At 35.2% G+C, this 24,843-nt stretch overlaps 2 protein-coding genes across 3 annotated transcripts in view; one reads left to right on the top strand and one right to left on the bottom strand.

Moving 5' to 3' along the window:
- Nucleotides 1-4,933: 4,933 nt before the first annotated feature.
- Nucleotides 4,934-24,748, bottom strand: WHAMM (WASP homolog associated with actin, golgi membranes and microtubules). The gene is made up of 10 exons (XM_074233953.1): nucleotides 24,063-24,748; nucleotides 20,138-20,311; nucleotides 18,747-18,897; nucleotides 16,840-17,009; nucleotides 16,034-16,199; nucleotides 15,382-15,569; nucleotides 12,196-12,282; nucleotides 11,917-12,012; nucleotides 9,342-9,843; nucleotides 4,934-6,895 (listed from the first exon to the last, which is right to left on the bottom strand). Exons 1-10 carry the CDS (start codon nucleotides 24,666-24,668, stop codon nucleotides 6,600-6,602), a joined length of 2,436 nt encoding a protein of 811 aa, XP_074090054.1. The 5' UTR covers nucleotides 24,669-24,748; the 3' UTR covers nucleotides 4,934-6,599.
- FSD2 (fibronectin type III and SPRY domain containing 2) overlaps nucleotides 24,181-24,843 on the top strand; it is an 89,874-nt gene continuing 89,211 nt past the window's right edge. The window contains exon 1 of one of the 2 annotated variants that reach the window (XM_074233955.1): nucleotides 24,181-24,221. The gene's annotated coding sequence lies outside the window, so the exon portion shown is untranslated. The remainder of the gene's footprint in view (nucleotides 24,222-24,843) is intronic. The other variant, XM_074233956.1, reaches the window with a different exon arrangement.

Genomic DNA, 24,843 nt, shown 5'->3' with positions numbered 1-24,843 from the left:
TATCTCATTAAAAAGGGGGACAGTAAAGAGATGGGAGGAAGGGGGAGATTGAATGGGGGTAAATTACATCACATGAAGAGATGCAAGAGAGGAAGAAGGGAGGAGGTGAGAACTGCCTGAATCTTACTCCCATCAGATTTGGCTCAAAAAAGGATTAACCCACACTCAGTTGAGTTTGGAAACTTATCTTACCTTTCAAGTATTAAGAGGGGAAAGTGGGAAGGGAGAGAAAAAGAGGAACTGACAGAAGGAAGGGAAGGAAGAAGGGGTAAAGGGAAATGGGAAAGCAAGGAGAGGGGGGTTGGATAGAAGGGGGCAAACACATTGAAAGTGGTGGTTCTTAGAATCAAAGCACTGGGAAATAGGGATAAGGTGAAAAAAAGGAAGAAAAGTTCAAACAGAGGGAAAATAGCATGGAGGGCAATAAAGAGTAAGAAATTATAACTTTGAATGAGACTGGGATGAACTCTCCCATAAAATGTAAGCAATACCAGAGTGGATTAAAAAACAGAATCCTATAATATGCTGCTTACAAGAAACTCATTTGAAGCAGAGATACAAAGAGAGTCATGGTAAAAGGTTGGAGCAGAATATATTATGATTCAGCTGAAGTGAAAAAGGCAGGTGTAGTATTCCTAGCTCAGACAAAGCACCCACAAAATAGATCTCAATAAAAGAGATAGGGAAGGAAACTATATCTTTCTAAAAGGTACCTTAGACAATGAAGCAATCTTAATACTAAATATGTACGCACCAACTGGTACAGCATCTAAATTCTTAGAGGAAAAGCTGAATGAGTTACAGGAAGACATAGACAGCAAAACTACTGGTGGGAGACCTCAACCTCCCTCTCTCAGAATTAGATAAATCTAACCATAAAATAAACAAGAAGGAAGTTAAGGAGGTAAACTGAATGTTAGAAAACCTAGACATGATAAACCTATGAAGAAAACTGAACAAGGATAGAAAGGAATATACTATTTTTTTCTGCAGTACATGACACCTATACAAAAATTGACCATGTACTAGGGCATAAAAACCTCTTAATCAAATGCAGAAAGGCAGAAAGAGTGAATGTATCCTTTTCTAACCATAATGCAATAAAAATCATGTGTAATAAAGGACCATGGCAAGATAGACCTAAAACTAATTGGAAACTAAATAACCTAATTTTAAAGAATGAGTGGATTAAACAACAAATCATAGAAAGAATTAATGATTTCAGCTAAGACAATAATGAGACAACATATCAATATTTATGGGCTTAAAGCCAAAGCAGTTATTAGGGGATATATTGAGAAAGAAGAAATCAAGCACCTAAAAATCCTCAATTAAATACCAAATTGGAAATTCTAAAAATTAAAGGAGAAATTAGTAAAATCAAAAAGCAAGAAAACTATTGAAACAATACATAAAACCAAGAGTTGGTTTTATGCAAAAACCAATAAAAATAGATAAATCTTTGATTAATCCAATTTTTAAAAAAAGAAGAAAATCAAATTACTAGTATCAAAAATGAAAAAGTAGAACTCACCACTCATGAGGAGGTAATTAAAGCAACACTTTGGAACTATTTTGCCCAACTATAAGCCAATAAATTTGATAATCTAAGTGAAACGAATGAATATTTACAAAAATATAAATTTCCCAAGTTAAAAGAGGGGGAATTAAATACTTAAATAATCCTATCTCAGAAAAAGAAATTCAAAAAGCCATCAATGAACTCCGTAAGAAATAATCTCCAGCGGCTAGGTGGCTTAGTGGATATGGCACCGGCCCTGGAGTCAGGAGCACCTGAGTTCAAATCCAGCCTCAGACACTTAATTACCTAGCTGTGTACAGGCTTTGGGTAAGCTACTTACCCCCACTGCCTTGCAAAAAAAAAAATAATAATCTCCAGAGCCAGATGGATTCCCAAATGAATTCTATCAAACATTCAAGGAACAATTAGTTTAAATTCTATATAAACTATTTGAAAAAATAGGTGAAGATGGAACTCGGCCTAATTCCTTCTATGACACCAATATGGGGCTGATACCTAAACCTGGAAGTCAAAACAGAGAAAGAAAATTATAGACCAATTTCCCTAATGAATATGGATGCAAAAATTTTAAATAAAATATTAGCAAAGTGATTTAAGCAAGTTATTACTAGGATAATACACTATGACCAAGTAGGATTTAATTCCAGGATTGCGGGGTTGGTTCAATATTAAGAAAACTATCAGCAATTATGACTATGTTAACAACAAATCTAACAGAAATCATATGATTATTTCATCAGATGCTGAAAAAGCCTTTGACAAAATACAGCACCCATTCCTACTAAAAATATTAGAGAGCATAGGAATAAATGAATTGTTCCTTAAAAATGATAAGCAGTATCCATCTGAAACCATCAACAAGCATATATGCAATGGAGACAAGCTAGAAGCATTTCCAATATGATCAGGGGTGAAACAACGATGCCCATTATCACCATTATTATTCAATATTCTATTAGAAATGCTAGCTTTAGCAAAAAGAGAAGAAAAAGAAATTGAAGGAATTAGAATTGGGAATGAAGAAACAAAATTCTCACTCTTTGTAGATGATATGATGGTATACTTAAAGAATCCTAAATAATCATCTAATAAATTATTGAAAACAGTGACTTTAGTAAAGTTGCAGGATATAAAATAAACCAAAATAAATCCTTAGCATTTCTATGTATTATTACTAACAAGATTAAGCAGCAAGAAATAAAAGAGAAATCCCATTAAAAAAATAACCTCACATGACATAAAATACTTAGGAGTCTACCTGCCAAGGCAGACTCAGAACTATGAAAACAACTATAAAAACACTTTTCATACAAATAAAATCAGATCCAAATAACTGGGCAAGTATCAATTTCTCATGGATAGACTGAGCTACTATAATAAGAATTAAAATTCTACCTGAATTAAACACTTATTTACCAATCAAACTTCCAAAAAATTACTTTAGTGAGCTAGGACATGTAGTAAATAAATTCATACAGGGGGACAAAAAAGTCAAAAATATCCATGGATTTAATGAAAAAAAATGTGAAAGAATTAGCCAATACCAGATCTAAAATTATATTATAAAGCATCAGTTTTCATAACTGTCTGGTACTGACTAAGAAATAGAGTGGTGGATCAGTAGAATAGATTAGGTGCAAAAGAGACAGCAGGAAATGATTATAATAAACTGTTGTTTGATAAACCCAAAGATTCCAGCTTTTGGGAGAACTCACTCTGATTAAAAACTGCTAGGCAAACTAGAAGATAGTATGCAGAAAATAGGCTTAGACCAACATTTCACATCCTATACTAGTGATAAGATCAAAATGGGTGCAGGATTTAGACATAAAAGAGAGTATTATAAGCAAATTAGGAAAACAAGGAATGGTTTACCTTGTCAGATCTATGGAAAGGGAAGCAGTTTATGACCAAAGAAGAGATAGAGAACATTATAAAAAACAAATCTGGATTAAATTAAAAAGCTTTTGCACAATAAAAGCACTGTAACAAAGATCAAAAGGAATGTAGTAAATTGGGAAATAATTTTTATAACTAGTGTTTCTGACAAAGGACTCATTTCTACAATATAGAGAGAATAGAGTCAAATTTATAGCAAAACAAGCCATTCCCCAATTGACAAATGGTCAATGGATATGCAAAAGTAATTCTCAGACGAGGAAAACAAATCTACCTAGTCACATGAAAAATTGCTCTAAATCTTTGTTGATTAGAGAAATGCAAATTAGAGTATCTCTGAGGTCCTACTTCATACCTCAGATTGGCCAATATGATCAGAAAGAACAAAGATCAATGTTGTTAGGGATGTGGGAAATCTGGGATACTAATGAATTGTTGGGGGTAGTTGTGAACTGATTCTACCTTTCTGGAGAGCAATTTATTTGAATTATGCTCAAAGGGCAATAAAAATGTACATACTCTTTGATCCACCCACTACTGGGTTGATATCCTGAAGAGATAATGAAAAAAGGGTAAAAACCTCACATGCAAAGAACTGGAAACTGAGGGGATGTCCATTAATCAGGGAATGACTGAACAAATTGTGGCATATGTATGTGATGGAACCTATGAAATCATGAGGGATGGAATTTCAGAAAAGCCTGGAAAGACTTGCATGGATTGATGCTGAGTGAGATGAACAGAACCAGAAGAACATCGTACACCTTAACAACAAGGTGGTGATGATTGGACTTGCACCCTCCATTACTGCAATCATCAGGGACAATTTTAGGGTATGTGCAATGGAGAATATCATCTGAATCCGGAAAAGGAACTTTGGAGTTTAAACAAAGATCAAAGCTTATTATCTTCACTTTTTAAGAGTTATCTAATGTAATATGTAATTTTGCTATCTCTAATGTTTTCTTTCTTCTTTTTGGATTGTTTTTTCTCTCAATACATTCAACTTGGATCTATGTGTATCACAGAAGCAAATGTAAAGACTATATGGTAGTACGTTCTATTGGAGGGAGAGGGAGAAAAAAATTTATAAAATTCAAAACCTTGCAAAAAATGATTGGTAGAAAATACCAGTGTATGTAATTGGAAAACAAATAAAATATTTATGTAATTTTTAAAAAGATATCCTAAGTATATTTTCCTCTCCAGAGAGCTGATTGTTAAAAAATATACCAGGCACAACCCATCTCTTTTTCCACTATCATTTAACTGGAATTTTAATATTCTTTCCAGTCCAACCACGTTTGTTATTCATTTTACAAACATGAAAACTGATAGGGAGGACAGGTGATTTGCCCAATGGTCATTTAAGCTCTTCAATGGCTCAGCTAGGACTGGAAGCTAGGGGTCCTGCCCAACCCATGCTTTCTTAGAGCACCATACTACTCTTCTTCATTTAAATTTAGTGAATGAATAAAAGAAATCCTGTAATCAGTTCCTAAAATTTTATTTTTTAAAGTAAATTTTTAGAAGTAATATAAAATTTCATAATCTAGTAACTTGTAGAGCAACTTCTAACCTATAGCAAAGGGTTTTCTTCTCAAGAAGTCTGTTTTTTAGACATTAAAAAAAGAAAACTCATGGCAATGGTCTATAAAGGCATGGCACAGAATTAAAAGTAAATATGAAAAAAATATATGTACGGCTTTGTTGTTAAAACATTTTAAAATTCAATTTTGCCTTTGTTATAAAACATATAAGGTTCTATCATTCTATAACCAAATATAAAACTGATTACTAAGGCACAACATTTTCTCCCCAACAAAATGACACTTGTCAATATTCTGGATAGCTCATGAAGGTGCATTTTAAATTACTTAAGCGTAACCAAAATGTTACTGTAATATCAAACACCAAAAATATATGAAATCCAACTTTTTCATATAAAATTTTTTTAAACTACTAAACTGTTTTTAACACAGGAAAAATTGTGTGAGCCAAATTCTACCTATCACCAGAGAATCCACAACAGAAAAAAAATAAGGCATTTAAAGGGGACAGTTGGGATGCATTTCCTCATTTTATAATAATGTTTGGATACCAGAAAGTGGAAACTTGATTTCCAAAAGCAGCCATTTCCTCAAAGGAAACGTTTCCCACCCACATTAACTATATGATTTAAAGTTTTCCCCCCAATAAAATTGTCCATGCCAAACAAAGGCTTGGTTGAAATTCTCTTGAATATTAAATGTCATATTCTGCCAGTTTTGCAGTGGAAATGTTAAAAAATTAATAGCCACATTTTACAAAATTATGTTAGTTTAACACACTGTATGCTTTCCATTCCCCATAAATCTAACATTGAGGTACTGAAAACAGTTCTGTGCACAGATAGGCTAGAGAATATAAAATAAATTAATTTTATATTATATTTAAAATGTTTCCCAAATGCCATCAAATCACTCTGATTACTTATAATAAATTAATCAGTTACAACAAATTAAGAATGTTGATAAACACAATCATTTCAACAATATAACTGTACTATTTTTGAATCATAACAAAAACTGTCCAACACCTCCTTCCCTCACCAGGAAGGTAAAATGTTTACTTTTCTGATGTTAACCTCCAAAATCAGAGTCTAACACATTTTGTTACTGCACATAGTTTAATGAATAAGTACTAATATCTGCCTATTTCTTGAACCTCCATTCACTTCCCTTTCTCCTCGAGGCATCTTAAAGTGCATTTGAGTTTGGGATGGCTTGTTTGTTTCATTATCCAAAATATTTGCTTAAGAGTTTACACTTTTCAAATTTATATTGGGGCAAAACATACCAAAAAGTCAACCTAAATTTGTCTTTTTTTTTTCCCTTGGGGGTTGTTCAGAGCCTTCACCCATGAAATGTAATCTAAAGGTTCTTTGGTTAATCTGTGAATGAAAAGATTAAAAAATCATGCATACTCTAACAATTTAAAAAATGAAAACCCGTGCAATGTGGCTCTCATGCATAAAATGCTGCTGCTTTTAAAGAACAATTTTGGAGGCTGTCCTTCCCTGAGTATATATGTTTCTCAGAGGTCCACCCATGCGCCTTTATTGTTTTATCCTGAGAACTCCATTACTCCAGCAAACCACTGGCCTCAACAAATCCAGTTAACCATCCCATTCTGTGTTATTCTGATCTCCACCATCATCCTCCTCAGAGTCTGCAGACACTCTTTTAATTCTCTGGAGAGCTGCCTTGATGCTTCTCTCCAACTCATTGTGTGACTCTTTGTGGATGTCTGTTATGGGCTCTTGATGAACCTTCTTCAATTTAACCCCCTGCTTTATAGCAGCCAGAATGCTATCTCTGACTGAAGTTCCTGGAGTGGGCAAAGCAGACTTCTCTACCTTGTGAAGAAGCATGTCACCATGCTTTAAAGAAGCCAAAACTTTATCCATCGTTCCTGCAACAAATTAAAAACAGTAATAAAAAGTAAAAATCTTGTCCAAAGCTGGTCTAAATGCAATATACTCCTTTACATTATTTAGATATAAGAACATATACATATAAAATGATTTAAGATTTAGTCAACAATCTACAAGGAGTTAATGGTAGTAATGTTGCAGCTCCCCCAGGTGATCTAGTGCTTTTTCTTAGAATTCACTCTTTACCCCACTCCACTAATTCAAATCCATGAGTCATACAGAACAGATGCAGATATGATGGGAATAGCATTACTATTTTCTTAGATAAAATGATTCAGTTTATTTGTCAGAAGTGATTACTTTCTTTTAATATGTATAAACTTTCTATTAGACTTCTTATAAGCATTGGAAAAAGGTTAAAGTGACACCAAAAGAAGGACAGTTTGCTTAGCTATAACTGAGCTATTAAATTGTAAATCTTGATTCCAATATAGTGCAACCACTCCCTCTAACAACTTTGGCTCTTCTTTTTCTAATCTACACAAATTCCATGTAAGTGGAAATATTCTTATTTTTATTTTTCAATAAGCCCTAAAAAATAAAGATTAGATAACAGATTTTTTTAAAAAAGTAAAATAAAAAAAAGATAAAATTCTCTCTGGTTCTATTTACATGGAACACATTCACAAAGCTGTACTTCTCTAAACTAAAATGTTAGGTATAAGTTCAGTTTCATTTTACAAGCCTGAAGTCAATTCGTCTCCACAAGTGAAAAGTTCCACAATAAAACTTCCAATGAGCAGCTCAATTATGGAAGGTCCATTTTCTGGGTCAGGTACAATGAGACCTATACTTTGCTGAGTCCACACTTACGCTCCACTTGAGGAATCAGAACTGTACCAGTACACTAGGGAGTAAGCAAGGGTCTCAGTCTTTGGGAAGAGGAGCTCCTTGACTTACTTTTCACTTCCTCAAAATCAGTAAGAAGGTCATTAGGAAAGGATAAGCGATATCCAAACAGTGAAAGAGCTATTTTTGGCAACTGTGGCAAACTGTTTCTATTTATGGGTAGATGTTTTCTGATGGGGGGAAGGGAAGCGAGGTGATGGCAGCAATGGGTTTGTAACTTTATTAGGAAAAGCTTCTAAATCCAGGTCTACTAGATGATAACTCTAAGGTTTTGCTATTTCTAGTTAAAGAGTATTTAACTTTGGATTTAAATATGTAAATTGAGTTTATTGTTTGGTTCTGGGAATGAAAAGATTTCAGTCAAGGCCCAATTATTTTCATGATTGTTTCTCACCACTATGATCTAATTTTCTTTTGATATAATATGTAGAAACTTTGTGTTCTAAAGTCAAATTGCTACTGCTCTATAAGGATCTGTATATATTCTATATTTTTAAGCACTTTTGCTTTCTTTCATCATTTATAAGAATTAGGCCATGTAAATATGCAATTTATTTTCACAATAATAGCACTGAGATTTTATTGGCACATCAAAATGCATACAATAAAGCCTTCCTTCAAAGCCTTGAACCCAAACAACAAGAATCAAAGGCAGGGAATAGTTTTGGGCAGGGAATAGTTTTGCATTAACACAGGGCCTTGCCCATAAGTTAACAGTCAATAAATGCTTGATGATTCAAAATAACAAGAAAACAAATTTGATTCCTTTTAGCAAGTATTTGTCAAGTAAACATAATGTACTCAGTTCTTTGACTTTAAATAGTGTTAAGAATCTCTGCAATTTCTAGGGTCAAGATGGATGGTATCTTAGTAGTCTACAACTATAGTTGTGACAATGCATTCAGAATGAAATTATTCTACTAATGATCAACATCCTCAACTTAATAAATAATGACTTGATTATGCACCTTTTGTATTTTTACTAAAACAGGACAGTGTACCTATCCATTTTAGAAAAAAATCTTCTAGAACAAAGATTGAAATAAAAAAAGATATTTTACTTATTCCTCAGTTAAATTAATCCAAACCAGGAATTTTATGATAATATTTTCCAAAATAAAATAAAACATCCTGATTTTCCCTTAGAAAAAAGAACTAAATTTTCCTTACAAATAATAAAAGTTGTGGAATCATGAAACTGTAACTGACAGGAGTTCCAAATAATAAACAACTCCTCAAGATCACTCTTAGTCTAAGGATCTTGTGGACAAGATAGATTCATTAATATCCTGAACCAAATCCTTTAATTCTTCAGAGTGGTCATGTTTATCAACAACTATGCTAATCGAAAGCAGCCTTGTCAACACTGAGCTATCAAACTCAAATACTGAAGGGCTGATTTTAAAAAAATTGTTAAAAGTATAATCTAAGGCAGAAACAACTAGAGTATTTTGAGTATGGAAAGAATTTAGGGCTCTGTTCTAAAATGGGGATATAGTGACAATTCTAGATATCAGAAATAGGATACTGAACTTTAAATTATCATTATAAGACACAGAAATTCCAAACACTTACCTGTACAGAGGTTTAAAGAACTTTTAGAGGAATCATATAATTTTTCAGCAGTTGATTCACAGACCAAGGGAAGTGGCTGATCATCATCCTTCGCAGGTGTCCTCAAGTGTGATGGTAGAGGAAATGAAAGTGATGAGGAACAAGGAGGAGGAGGTGGTGGTGGAGGTGGTGGAGGAGGTGGAGGAGGAGGAGGAGGAGGAGGAGGTGGAGGAGGTGGTAGTGCTGGTGGTGACATCACTTCTTGGCTGGGTTCTGGGTATGGTGGGTCATCAGATGGAACCAAAATCTGAATAGAGATATTTCCAGGACTGTTTTCATATTTAGGTGTTTTCAAACCTCTGACATTGGATGAAGGAGTATTTCTTGTTTGCTTAGAAGATAAATTAACTATTGACAGTGGCTGAGATGCTGGTGATGAGATTTTCTGGGAAGTATCTTTGGGCAGTTTTGGATTAACTGGTTTTGAACATGATGTTTTTAGCACAAACTGAACTGGACATTTCTGAAAAAGAAAAGAGTTACATTAAAAATTTGCTAAAGATGCCATCAATAAAATTTATTTATTTTCATCAATAAAATTTAATATTCAAAAACTTAAAATTCTCATTTATGTAGCACTTTGAAGATTACAAAGGGTTTTCCTTATCCTTGACAAAAGTAATTGAATTATTATTAACCCCACTTTATAGAAATGAAATACTCTGCCCAATGTAAAACAGGGCAACACTAAAAAAAAGGCTTAAATTCAGATTATTCCAGTTTATGAAACAAATTCTCTACTTGAAAAAACCATCCTTGGGTACTTAAGAGTCTACTCTCAGACAAAATTAGTCCTAGTCATTCAGAGGACTGAAGCCAAGGGTCAAGCAGGTAACAAGTCAAAGACTGAATATCAGAGCTCAGATCCCCTGATGCCAAGTCCCCTTAGTTTTCTCAAAATGGTACTAAAATTTACAAAGAACTTAACAGGAGAATTTGGAGAAGGGCTGATAATTTTTCTTAAAATTCATTAATTCATTTGTTCTAAGCAATTCCTTCAGACACAAAGCCTGCATTGTACTTAGAATTCAAGATGAGCACTGATTTAACAGAAAGAGAAAACAAATCCAAGAGGCATGTAGTGGTATCATGAAGGATCAGTAATGCAGGGCTACAAGGACTCCAGGATAAGAAAAAAAATCTTACAGATCACCAGAGTTTCAAATAAAAAATAAATTACGAGAACAGGCTACTTCTAGCTTGCCATATACCGAAGACTTAGTATCTTCTGAAATTACATACCAGTATATACAATATATACCAGTACTGGTCAGTAAGCAACTTATCTTCATCAACAGTTAATGGTTTATGTTGGAGCCCTACATACTCCAGATATAGTATAGTATTAAAATCTTTGAATTCCATTTTACTTCTATATCTGAGACTTAATACTGTGCTTCTTCAGTTTTTAGAACATCCTTTTGATCCTATGGCTTTCCTTTTCGTTCTTTTTAAAAAAAAATCTATTTCAAATTTAATTTCAGTGACACTCTCAGATTTAACCATCATTCTCACAAATTGGGTCCTGAAAAAAATTCTTATAATGCTGCAGACATTCCATTCATTATTAGCTAGCTCCTTTAATGTAAAAATCCATAGCTTTGAAGTAGTAAAAGGAAGTACACTTGGTGATCATAAATAGCTTAAGTCAATAGACATCTAATTTTTAAAGGTCTGTTTCTTGTCTTCCTAAAATAAGTCCTTAATAGTCCTGAGAGATACAGAATTTGTTTGTATCAGATGAAATTCTCTTCAAATAAAAAAAATAATACATTATGGTAACCTAACCCTTATCTATGAATGTCAATCTAGACTAAAATCTAGATAGATAAGGAATCCAACTAAATTTAAACAGCATGCATTTGTCATGAACCAAATTTTTAAAAGTATTTTCAGTTAAACATTATATGATAAATATTAATATTTCATAAAATGATAAATAAATAAGAATATTTCTTAAAAAAACTTCAATCAGCAAGTGATTTACAATAGATTATTTTTCATCATTACTTTAATTTACAGGCTTTTTAAAATTAACTTTAAGATGGTTCCTGGTCTATTTTATTTTTCCTGATACATTCTAGTGTTCTAGGAGATTCACTCCTAATTCTTGAATCTTGCTTTTCTACCTTGAATTATTGCATATTTTCTTCTGTCTTTCCCTTTCTGTTAAAAATTGCATTCATTCTCTACTTCTGATGCTCTCCAGACTGCTCTCAACAATTTGAGTGGCACTGGCCCTGAGGAGAAACCCGACATTCTCTCTGGTCAGAAACACAGCAGCAAATGGCTTGGTGGGGAGGGTGGGGTGGGAGAGAGGGAGGGATTGTGGCTTTTATTTTCTGATTATAGAATTATGGAAATAAGAAATAAGAAAGTGAAAATAAGAAAAAAGAAATAAGACCAAGGGCTGCCATTTCTCATCTCTAGTACACAGTAGGTGCTTAAATATTTTCTGAATTGAATTTAAGCTATTTATCTTTACCCTCACAAAAACTTCCCTAGTGTAAATGAGATAATAATTTCGAGCATTTACCTTTTTAAATGATTTTAGGCGCTGAAGTGTTTTTTGCCGTTCTTGGCTTATCCACTCTTGTTTTTCCTTCTCCTCTTCTTTTCTCTTGTCTCTTTTCTGTATTAAAAAAACACAAGCATATTCATAATCTTTACCTCCTAAACCTGCATAATTCCTCCCATGCCACCTGATATTCAGAGCACCAGCCAAAGAGAAACTTGAAGGTTTCATTTTCTTTATTTCAATGCTATGCTAGTGTGTAGTGGCAAAATGATTAAGCAATTTTCTTTATCAACTCACCATCTGAATATTATGATGCTGATAAAACCGCTTTATGTTTTCCTGTGCCTGTTGCAATTTGTGATGATGACTTTCCTTGCATTGCTCCTGTCAAAATAAAACAAAAAACAAAACTCAATTTGATTCTTACTACTGAGCCATGTTTTAGAAAGCAGGTTAAAAATCATTCATCTTACTTTATATGCTGCATGTTCAAGACACCCTACTAGCATGAGTTTCTATTGTAGTTCAACCACACCTCTTTCTACACAACGCTGCCTAGTAATCTGAAAAATGAAAGAAGAGATCCTCTACCAAAATGAATATGAGATTTGAACTGGAAATTCCCCAGACTGTGACTTGATTGTGTTCCAAAGGGGCTAAAGGTGGTAGTGAATTATATAGGGCAGACTTAAAGTCTAACAAAAAGCTATAAACAAAATTTATGCCTGTTATTTGGGAAATGGAATTTGTTCCAATAAATGAAAAATATAAGAAATTCAGAAAAACAAGAGAAGTTTGTATGACGTGATGCTGAGTGAAGAAAACAGAGACAAATGAATAAATTTTAACTCCCTGAAAATAAGACCTAACTGAAAAATAAGCCCTAGTATGATTTTTTTTCAGGTTACTCATAATATAAATCCTACCCCCAAAATGAGCCCAAGCTAAGATTGTTGGCTAGATAGATGATTTAGTACATCTGTTGCAATACATGATGGACATAATGAATTATAAAATAATATTAATATGCAATTAAATAGAAATATTGACATTAATACTTAAATGACAATATAAATTATAATTAAGTATTTGTAAATACTCAAGTGAGATAAACTCAAAACTTATTGTTGAATGACCCATCGGAGTACAAACACAATGTACAAATAACGTGCCCACTTGATAACATCTGGATGAAAAGAAAGCTGCACCTCTAATCATCACTATTGTAAGGGAAATTAAAGTAAGACTAAACGTGTTTTAGGCATTTATGTTCTTGAAACCAAAAAATGGTATACACAAGCAGATGTAAAGGAAAGGGCCGACTGAATGGGGCACTTGTTTTGTGAGGTGGTCAGAGGTTTACCAGTCTGGATTCAGCTGGCACTCATCACCCTTAAAACATGAAAAACGTCCTTGAAGAGAGAATAGATCAAATGATTCCTGGAGGAATGGCTGCCTCTCTCCAGACTCTTGATATTGCAATAAATAAGCCATTCAAGGATCATTTTGCAGGGAAATCAACGACTACATTGAAAATAGAATGGAGACAAGTCAGTAAGGAAACTGTGTGAAGATGAGTCTGTTAAGAGGTCATGACTTGGGTGAAGAATTCATGGAATAAAATCACTGACAGCTGTGTTGCCAATGCACTAGAGCAGGCTCCACAGACAAGAAGCGCTCAATTAAGGAGACAAAAGATTGGGGCCAATGATTCTACAGGAAATGAAGTCACAAGAAATTCAGACTAGAATTTGGGGTTTGGAGAATTATGACAATGTTCCAGATAAGATAACATGACTATATTAGAATATATGTGGATTTTTTGCACATGAATAAATGTAGATTTTTTATATGAATAAATGAATAAATGTAGATTGTTATACATGGGGAAAAAAATAAGACATCCCCTGAAAATAAGCCATTAATATGTCTTTTGGAGCAAAAATTAATACGAGACCCAGTCTTATTTTGGAAAAAATACAATCTAAATGTAAAAATGAAAATTAAATCAACATCAAGAAGCCACAAAACTGTTCAAATACAATACTCTATGTTAGTACCATACTCTCCAAGTTATATCAATAGATTCCATAAATATGTTTATGTATATTTCCATGTTTTTATACACACATATCCTTTCTGTAATAATCAATAATCAGTTTTTCATCTGGGAATGTACTTTGTAAATGGATTTGTTTTGAAGTCTTTCTTGTGCCAAAACAATATGTATCAATAATTTTTAGTATTTAGTATTATGAAGTACAGTATTAAAAATAAGATTAAATGTAAAAGATACTTAAGGTAGTCTTTTAAATGACCTTGAATTTATCAAGTTAGCATTCAATTACATCTGAAAATCATCTGTAATAGTCTTAAAGGATAGACTCTAAAATTCAGTCTCCTATGTTAGAAACATTTTACTTATCTTGGAAGGCTCTCAGAGGAGATTAGATGGAGTGTTCCAGATCACCAATAGCTTCTATCCATTAAAGCTGCAACTTTTTACAACCCTTCAACTTTTTCTACCTCAAAAATTCTATGAATTGTATGAGAGAAGACACCTGTTGGAAAAGCAGTTCCTAAATACAGGAACTATCATTTTGGAAAATGAATTGTTAAATTTTCCTTATCCAATTAAGGAAATAAATAATCATTTAATTTAGAGTGGGATAACTCAAAAGGGCAGTTAGCTAGACTGCCCAGTCTGGAATCAGAAAGACTCAAATCCAGTTTCAGATACTGTGTGAACTTGGGCAATTCACTTCATCCTGTTTATCTCAAGTTCTTTATCTGGAAAATGAGCTGGAGAAGGAAATGCCAAAATATTCTAATATCTTTGACAAAAAAAAAAAACCCAAATGAAGTCAGGAAGAGTCAGACACAACTAAACAACTACTCAAAGCCCAACAAACGTAATAAAGCTTACTAAGTCATAACCCCCTTGAGCACACTCAGAATCCACTGGAAATCACTTTAGAGCAAGAAACTTGCTTTTCTTCTCATTAGGGTGAGAAAGTTCTTTAAGTATTTTAAGTTTCATATGTATAAAGATATTTTAAAGGAAAAAACCTCACTGACATTAAGAAAATGAAAAGAGATGAAAAATGTATTTTAAAGTAACAATTTTTTTAACAATAGCTAATTAAAAAATCAAAAAAGCACAGCTGTAATTGTTCCCTATAGAAATTCTCAGCAATAAAGTCCATTTTTAAAAAAATTACAAGAAATTATAAATAGTGGTAAATTCCTATTACAGTAATTGGTATTTTTTTAACCAATACTAATTCACTAAGAAATCTGAAAGAAGAATTCATAGGAATAAAAAAACTTAAGCATGTATTTAGTAACTAGAATTACTATATAATTGCACACATTCTTCTGTAGTTACTATACTGCTAAAAGCTTCATTTTTACTGAATTTTAATCTATCCAAACAGGAAACCATAGGAATAGAAGAGAAAAAGATTCCACTAGTGCCTTTACTTTTTTGTTCCTGAGATAGGCTCTTCTTGCACAGATAGCCCCTCGCTTGCATTCAAGCTGCTGGGATTGCCGCTTGAGTATCTTCATTTCTGAAATCTGGGAATTCTGTTGTCCCACAAGATGATCAACAACTTTAAGTTCTTCAGGATTTTCACATGTATCATAATACACAACTTCATCCTGTTTCTCTAGAAATGGGCACCGTTAAAATAGTTTTAAAATTAAGTCCTTAATTTACAAAAGAACTTGAATGAGAAATTTTAAGCATGGATTTAGTAATTAATACATGTAAACACTAAAATAAATTAGTAATTTTTAAAACCAAGAAATTTTTTTTTTAGCCAAACTTGTGATTTCTTCCCTTCTCTTCCCCAGATTCCAAAACTGATGAATAATATGTAATTTATAACCCTATGAAGCTATCTGATGTATTGAAAGTTCAAGTGACCTGCTCAGGATCACACAGATATTGTATGAAACAAGATTTGAACCCAAGTGAATCAAGGTTCCACCTACTACATCTGAAGAATATTCTTGGATGCTGAATAATCTAAAACATTTAAAACTTAAGTTTTAAAAGTCAGTTCAATTTTTAATGTGAAATATATAACTACTAGATATCAAAATCTGTTCTCTACAGTATACATTTTACCTTTTATGAGTCTTCTTACAGTGTCTAACTCTGTAATGAGTAGCATCTCTTCAAACTTCAGAATCTCAAGCTGAACTTCATATAATTCAAGTTGAACTTCATAATACTGCATTTCTAGTTCATCTACCACATCAATGTTTTTCTCTACTTCAGAAAGACCTTCCACCTTATTAATAAAAGAGAACATTTCAATAAAAATAACAATTATGAAAAGTCTGTTTACAAATTGTCTCAATTACTTTCTGAAAAGGAATAGATGTAAAGAAAAATATTTCTGTAACTTGCCTATTTAGTATGACAAAGGTGCTAGTGCATTGTGACCAATTTAAGTCCATTTACAAGAGGTCATTTTTATCTTTTCCTCATAAACTGTGAGACATTTGTGTTAAGAAATGGACTGACGGGGAACAATGTATTATACAGTAATTTCCTCTTAAAGGTTATGGGAGTCCCTAAAATGAGTAAATTAACAATGAATAATTTCAGTGCACCATTAAATAAGTGACAATCTCCGAACAATAAAAAAGGAAGCTATGCCTCCTAAGTATTAATTCATTGCCCAAGAGTAGCTTATCCACTTTTGAAATGAGTTTAACCTTTTTTACAAAGAGAATCAAATACCTTAAAAGGGTTAAATGCTTACTTTGTTGTCTCTTATTTTATGAAAAAAAAAAAACAACTCCTTTAATACCATCAAGTTGCTCTCTAGTGATTTTATGCTTGCTTATTTCATTCTATCCTCAAAAATGTTTTGAGTACCTGAGAAGAAAGGTGCTAGATCAAAATCACATTTGTTTTCAACTTACCTTCTTTCGAATTTCAACTCTTTTCTGATTTAAGCATAGTTCTTTGGCTCTCCTGTGTTGTAAAGTCTCTCTTGCTACCATGTACTTCAGTTTTTCCAGTCTGGGAGCAGCTAAAGCCCAGGTGGCTTGGCCAAATTTCTTCTCATCTTGTTCCATCTGTTTTTGCATTACTATTGTATTAAAATTTAGAAGATAAATAGCACTCACAAGTAATCAGAGATCTGGGTAACAATTAAAAAACAGGCCCCTCCCTCTACTTTTTGTCCATTGTGCCAAGTTTTTTCCCCTATAAGCACTATGCGCAAATGGTAACAAATCATAACGATCCTCTTGTTCCAATCCATACCCTCTTTAAAAATGAAAGAGGGAAGAAGGGAGAGTTGTTCTTTCTATATATATCAGGTCCTTCTCAATATTTAGGATTGAAAAATATTTTGAAAAGATTTTTGGGTGCTGTACACAGCACCCATCTCATTATATCTGCTTTCATGCAAATATTAAAAGATCAATCCATTAAACAACCCCTCTTTGAAAACATGTACTGCTTTACTTATTTAACTAGTTTCAGTATGATAAAATCTGCCAATTAATCTAAAACAAGTGGCTATATTAATAACAAAAACAGCAAAAAGTAATTTTAAAATCAATTTCACTTGAAATATTTTTAACATCACTTTGCTAACCTACCAAAGAAAGCCAAATTCTGCTTCTTAAAAAATTCACATTATTCATTTTTACTGTACTCTAAAGCCATTGTTTAATCTTATTTATCTGAACAACTGCAACAGTGAATCCTGCAGAGCTCAAAGAAACAACTTCACTCTTGGAATGAATTTTAGGAGGATATAGATGTATATGTGGGGTAAGGGGAAGAAAAGCTAGCAGTCAGAAGTAAGACCTCCCCTTGATGTCCATCAACTGGGGAATGGCTGAACAAGTTGAGCTATATGAATGTAATGTAATGTAATGTAATGTAATGTAATGTAATGTAATGTAATGTAATGTAATGTAATGTAATGTAATGTAACTGTTCTATAAGCAAAGATGAGAAGTTGGATTTTAGAAAAGCCTAGAAAAACTTACAAGAAATGATGCTGAGTGAAGTGAAGAACAATGAACACCTAAACAACAATGAACACCTGAACAACAACATGGTGCAATGATCGACTATGGCGGACTTAGCTCTTCTCAATAATACAGTGATCAAAGACAATTCTAAAAGACTTGTGATGGAAAATGCCAACCACATGCAGAGAAAGTACTATGGAGTTTGAATAAAAATCAAAGCATACTGTTTTTTTTCTATTTTTCTTTCTCATGGTTTTTCTCTTTTATTCTGATTCTTTTTCAAAGCATGACCAATATAGAAATATGTTTAATATCATTGTGCACATATAACCCATATCAGATTGTTTTCTGTCTTTGGGAGAGGGGAGGGATGAGAGGAAAGGAGATAATTTTACACAATGAATGTTGAAAATTATCTTTACATATAACTGGAAAATGTTTTTAAAATAAACTTAAAAAAAAAAGACTTCCCCTTATACTATCCTACAAGGTGGATTGCAGCTTTGAAAATATTTGTATAAGGTCAAATGGCTCACTCACACCCAACTATTGCCTATTTCAGTAAGCACATGGAAAGTCAGTCAAAGTCATATGTAGTTCAGAGCAAGATGTTCCTATAAAAAATTGCTATAATTTTATGTATATCTAATGCTGAAGCAGATGTCTATATGACATTTCAACTGTCAGAAAATGAGACTGTTAGGATGAACACTCAAATTCTGTTTCTGACAGTTTTTAACTCCAATAATACTGGAAGAAATGAAACTCATACCTTACTGTTAATTTTTGGGGGGGGACTAAGAAGTCTCTGATCTATTACAGTATTCCTTCATGCTTACCAGACAATGCATTTACTGTTTCCTTAAAATAATTCACAGTGATGTCCTGAATAGATGTCACAGCTTCTTCAGCTTGTCGGGTCCATTCCTTGGCCTCTTTCTGCATCGCCTCTATTCTCTTAGGGCCCAATTCATCGAACTCCAAGGACTTCTACAGAGAGAATGAAATAACTTCAGCTCAACAGTGGATAATAGCAATGTGGACATCAAAAGTGCCATACAGGATTCTTAAATACCTTTTCCCCCACATCTTGGGTAGCAGGATTATTTTTAGCCTATTGATTATTACTTTTTCCCATAAAGTTTTGGCTTCTCTCCTAGTGTGAAAGTAATAACACCCTAAAATGTATACATTATCTACTTGGGAAGTTAAGTCATTTTTTTAATGAATAAAGAATTATGTTTTTTTACATACAAAAATACAGTACTGACAGAGAAAGAATCTGAAAAAGCAACATTATTGGCAAATGTTTTATGGCTATAAACAAGAGTTCCTCTGTGCACAGTTCTTAAGTTCTCTTTCAGAACTGTAAAACATTTGTGTAAATTCCTCAACTAATTAAATTCAGCAGCTCTAATTCCATACTGAATTTATATTGAAATAGCAATTTTAATTGTAACCTAACGTTAAAATCTTTTTCTATGAAAGTATTAATTTATCAATTAAAAGAACACTATAAAGGGGAAAAATAGAACAAGTTCATTTAATTTTTATTTTTTTATATTAAGGCAATGAGATTAAGTGACTTGCCCAAGGTCACACAGCTAGGTAATTATTAAGTGTCTGAGTTCAAATTTGAACTCCAGTCCTCCTGACTCCAAGGCCAGTAGTCTATCCACTGTGCCATCTAGCTGCCCTAATCAAGTTCATTTAAAAAAATAGTATGATGCAAAAACTGTAAATGAAAGGGACACTTATTTTGTAAAATAAGTCAGAGTAACATGTGTTTATATATTCATTTAGTACTGAGGGACAGATCACTTTTTAAAAATACCAAAATATGGCTGGTTTCTAACATGTATTGTTGGAAAGGTGAAGGGAGTTGTATGTTGGACAGCATAATGAATCAAGAGTCAATAAAATGGGGTTCTTGGTCTCAGCCACTTATTTGCTTTTGAATCAAGATGAGTGATAACATCTCTGTAGAATACATCTATTTCATTTATGAAATGAAAATAATTATACTTTGAAAATCACAAAAATTATAAAAAGACATTATCATTACTTAATTTCCATTCCTTTCCTAGACCAGTAGAGATATTACTAAAATATTATTGTATGGGTAACTAATTTGCCAATGTAATAAATTATTATTAATTTAAATTCAGTTGGTGAAATGCTGATTTGTAAAAAGTACAATAAACATAAAAAATTATGAAAGAAAACTCACTAAAATTTCTAGCTTGTATAATGTTGCAAGCTCTCGCATATCTCTAAATGGTTGCAGCAAATATTGGTAGAAGTTTGTTGCCACAGTAACTAATTCCTGGTAAACTTCATCTTCTTCTTCATAAACTTTCATTAAATCTATCATCTTGTCAGCATTTTTATGCCTGTGAATAATCTAGAAGATAAAAAATGAATTTTAAAGGTAATTATAGTAGGAATATGAATTGTACAAAATAGAATGACCATGACTACTTTGGTAAAAATTTTATGAGTTCACTGGTTTTTCCCAAAATAATTCTCCTTTAGTTACAAACCCAGATCCCCTAACTCTAAGTTATTTTTCTATTGTGACACACTGATTCTCATAAAAATGTTTGCTATAATAGGAATTTTTAATAATATGCTTAATTTTGAGAGTATAATCAAACTTGAATGAGTTAACCACAAATATATTTAAATACCCTTCCCAATTTCTCACTTCTGAAACATGCCACAAAATATAACATTAGAAATGATATCCTATGGTCAAACAATTAAGATTAGTATTTAGTCTTTTATAGCACAAATGTACAAAGTCATGTTTGATGATGAGACTATGCCTCAAACATTCTGTGAAGAAAGGAAGACTAGGTAATCACTGAGGTCCTTCCAGTTTTAAATTTTATCATCTTAGAGTAAGAGATTTTAACCTGGAGTGCATGAATTTGCTTTTAAAAATAATTTTGATAATTGTACTTCAAATTGGTTTCCTTTTAATTCCATACATTTATTTCATTAATTTAAAAAGATTACTCTTAAGTTCATGGGTGTTTGTGACAAAAAAAGATTTAAAGATCTGTCTTGGGAGATCCATGCCTGTTTATAATGTGAACATATTTATTCAAGATTTTATCAAAATCCTTAAATTCTAGTTTTCTGAGACTTGAAAGGCTTAGCTGATTAATGATTTCATATTTATTCTTGAAATAGCCTTTATTACTTCAAAAGATTTGATTCTATTCCTCCCCATCTTCATAATTACAAAAATAAAGAAGCCTAAGCTTAGTTTTGTTTTTTTTTATTTAAGACAATGGGGTTAAGTGACTTGCCCAAGGCCACACAGCTAGGTAATTAGTAAGTGTCTGAGGCCGATTTGAAGTAAGGTACTCCTGACTCCAGGGCTGGTGCTTTATCCACTGCACCACCTAGTTGCCCCCTTAAGATTAGATTTGTCCTCATGTGAATAGTCATTCCCTTCATCAGTTTTACCTGCCCTTCAACATATTTTTACAATTCCATCACAGAAGCTTTTCATTACAAAGACTAAAATATCTTGAAGTTTTGGAGAACATTTCATGATTTTATGCCAGGATAGGATACTTTTCACTGATTTCAATGCACTTTCCAGATAGCAGAATTTTATAATTTTATTTTTACTGCCAAGTGACTACTAGATGCTGGTTGTTCCATTAGCTTCTCAAATGAGACATGTTCAAAACAGAACTCCTCTACTTCCTCAAATCTTCTTCAGAGTTCTCTGAAGCCTTACTCTTTTCTTAGTTATTCTTGGTCTTACCCTTCTAGTAATTCCTTCCTCTCTCTCTCCCTCACTCCACATATCCAATTAGTTGCGAAGTCTACTTGAGTCTACTTCCAATCATTACTATTGCTCCATTCACACAACCACCATCTCAATCCAGATGGGAATCATTTTTTTAGTCTCTCCTACTATCTGTCAGGCTAATCTTTTTTTTTTTAATCCTCTGTCAAGGTAATCTTTTTTCTTTAAATTTTATTTATTTAGGGCAATGGGGTTAAGTGACTTGCCCAAGGCCACACAGCTAGGCAATTATTAAGTGTTTGAGGTTACATTTGAACTCGGGTCCTCCTGACTCCAGGGCCAATGTTCTATCCACTGTGCCACCTAGCTGACCCCAAGATAATCTTTTTAAGGCAGAAGTCTATCCATTTCTCCTTCTCAAAAATCTTCTATTTCCTCTAGAATAAAATTCCTCACATTGGTTTTTTTAAAATGTTTTTCATAATGTAGACACAACTTAATTTTCTACTTTATTTCATATTACTCTCATTCACTGCAATCTAAGATTGCAGCTAAACAAAACTATTAAGTATTCCTTAAATTCATCTCGGGTCCACACATTTTCACAAAAATCATCCTTCCTCCCAGGAATACACTATTTTTTGACTTGCCAGTATCCTTACCTCCTTTCCAGATAGCTTAGCTGCCACCACCAAAGAGCTTTGCCATCCAGTTACTGCCCTGTATTTAACTGTGTACATGTACTGTATAAATTCTTATATTCTTTTCAAGCCAAATCTAAGCGCTTTGTAGTTACAATTACAGACTCACTGTCGTCCTATTCCCAAATCCTACCAGTGTCTGACACATAACAAGGGCTAACTGATTGTTGAATTACTGGCATTTTTGACACAATTAATACACTGTAATATTTTCAGAGAACTGAAAAACTGGATGCTGATTCTGGATTCCTTTCTTAGGTTTTATTTAAAGCCTATGATCAGCCATGAATTATTTGAATTCTGCATGAGATCCTCCCAAAGCATTTTCCTTGTCTGTTCACTATCTAAATTACAAGTTTCACTTCCATTTTCACATGCCCAGCCAAAGAGATCGTATCTTCTGCCTTCTTTAGCTCAAAGGATTAGAATGAAAGCAGGAAGGAACCTCAAAATCTATTGTCCAGGATTTAACCTGAGAACTGTGAAAGTTATGTGTGTATACATAAATTAGTATATGAAATAAATTATATGTATATATATAATACATATATATAAATAACTTTTTTGTGAATTTCAATCTGGCCTCAGACTCATACTAACTGTGTCTCTGGGCAAGCCACTTAACTCTTTGCCTCAGTTTCTCCATCTGTAAAATGAGCTGGAGAAGGAAATAAGAGAACCTCTCTAGTATCTCTTCCAAGAAAACCGTTGGGGCAGCTAGGTGGCACAGCAGACAGAGCACCGGCCCTGGAATCAGGAGTACCTGAGTTCAAATCTGGCCTCAGACACTTAATAATTGCCTAGCTGTGTGGCCTTGGGCAAGCCACTTAACCCCATTGCCTTGCAAAAGAAAAAAGAAAAATCATGGGATCACATGACTGTACGATCCTGCCAAGGGGGTCTAGACACACAAAAAGTTTAAGGCTTTGCCAATATAACCATTCCAAAACACATTAAGGCTAATTTCTGGATAAAAATATGCGACATTTTGTAAATATCAACCCTTGTGACAAATCTTGAGGCAAATGGAAAACTCCCGGCCTTCAATGCCATTCATCCTCAAAGGGTTTGCATTGTGAGTATTTATTTCTTGGTTGAGGTCACTGCTGTCCAGCTGTTCAGGGGAGGCACACCCGCCCAACTTAAGGAAACTCCTCTCCGGCCTTTCCCTACAGCATGTAACGGGGTTGGAGAGTGTGCTTAAGCGAAGGCCTGGATTTATAATATTATTTACAAACTATGATTGATAATATATGTAATTTTTAACTTTTCAGAGTCAGGTCGTCATCGGGGGCTCTGGATCCCTCCAAGGCCAGGAGGCAGGTGCTCATACCTCACGCCTTTCCTCCGGAGGGGGTTAGCAGAGGGGCGGGCCGGCTAGGAAATTGTAACTGGACAGATTCGCACCCTCCCACTGTGGGGCCCAGGAGCTGGCCGGGCCCACGGGCTGGCCGGGCCCACGGGGCTGGCCGTGCCCACGGGGCTGCCCGTGCCCAGGAGCTGGCCGTGCCCACGGGGCTGGCCGGGCCCACGGGGCTGGCCGTGCCCACGGGCTGGCCGGGCCCACGGACCTGGCTGGGCCCAGGAGCTGCCCGGGACCACGGAGCTGGCCGGGCCCAGGAGCTGGCCGGGCCCACGAGCTGGCCGTGCCCACGGAGCTGGCCGGGCCCAGGAGCTGGCCGTACCCGCTGGAGCTGCTCTCGGGCCCGCGTCACGTGGCCCTGCAGCGCCTTCCTCCGGAATTCGTGCAGGTTCTCCAAGTACTCGTCGCCCGGCTCGGCCTCGGCGGAGAAGAGCGAGTCCAGCAGCAGCCTGGCCCCGCACCCGTCGGCCGCGGCGCTCAGGTAGAGCTCCAGCTGGCGGCAGCGCTCCTGCGGCGGCGCCGCCTCGCCGGCCGCGGGCCCGGCCGGGAAGAGCAGCGCCCAGAGGCTCGGGCCGCGCTCGGGGGGCAGCGCGGGGAAGCAGGCCTCCAGCTGCGGGCTCACGGCCGCCAGCTGCCGGTGCACGCCCTGCAGCTCGGCGGCGGAGAAGAGGCCGGCCCAGCTGAGCGGCCCGCGGGCCTCCTCCTCCTCCTCCTCGGCCGCCTCCTCGGCCGGGGCCGGGCCGAGGCCCTCGCGCCGCCGCCGCCGCCGCCGCCGCTGCAGGGTCCGGTTGTGACAGGTCACGGCGAACTTGGCCTCGGGCTCGTTCCAGGCCACCATGAAACGGAGGTCGGGCGGCTCGGGCTCCGAGAACGGGTTCTCCTTGACGGCCACCCAGCCCTCCAGGCTGTCGAGCCGTTCTTCCGCCATGGAGGCCGCGGGGAGCGCGCCGCTCACGGGCTACACACCCGCACGGGCGCGGGGTCGCTCCGCCTCCCCGGGGCTCCTGCGGGCGGCCCGAGCCCGGCCTCTTGTCGCGCTCTCCCGGAACCGAACCGAACCGGAGCCATTTCCCGCCCGGGCGAAGCGGCCCAAGGCCGAGGCG

The sequence above is a fragment of the Macrotis lagotis genome, chromosome 4 (assembly GCF_037893015.1).
Source record: "Macrotis lagotis isolate mMagLag1 chromosome 4, bilby.v1.9.chrom.fasta, whole genome shotgun sequence".
Taxonomy (NCBI): Eukaryota; Metazoa; Chordata; class Mammalia; order Peramelemorphia; family Peramelidae; genus Macrotis; species Macrotis lagotis.
The sequence above is the reverse complement of the archived record's forward strand: the minus strand, read 5'-3'. Positions and strand labels throughout refer to the sequence as shown.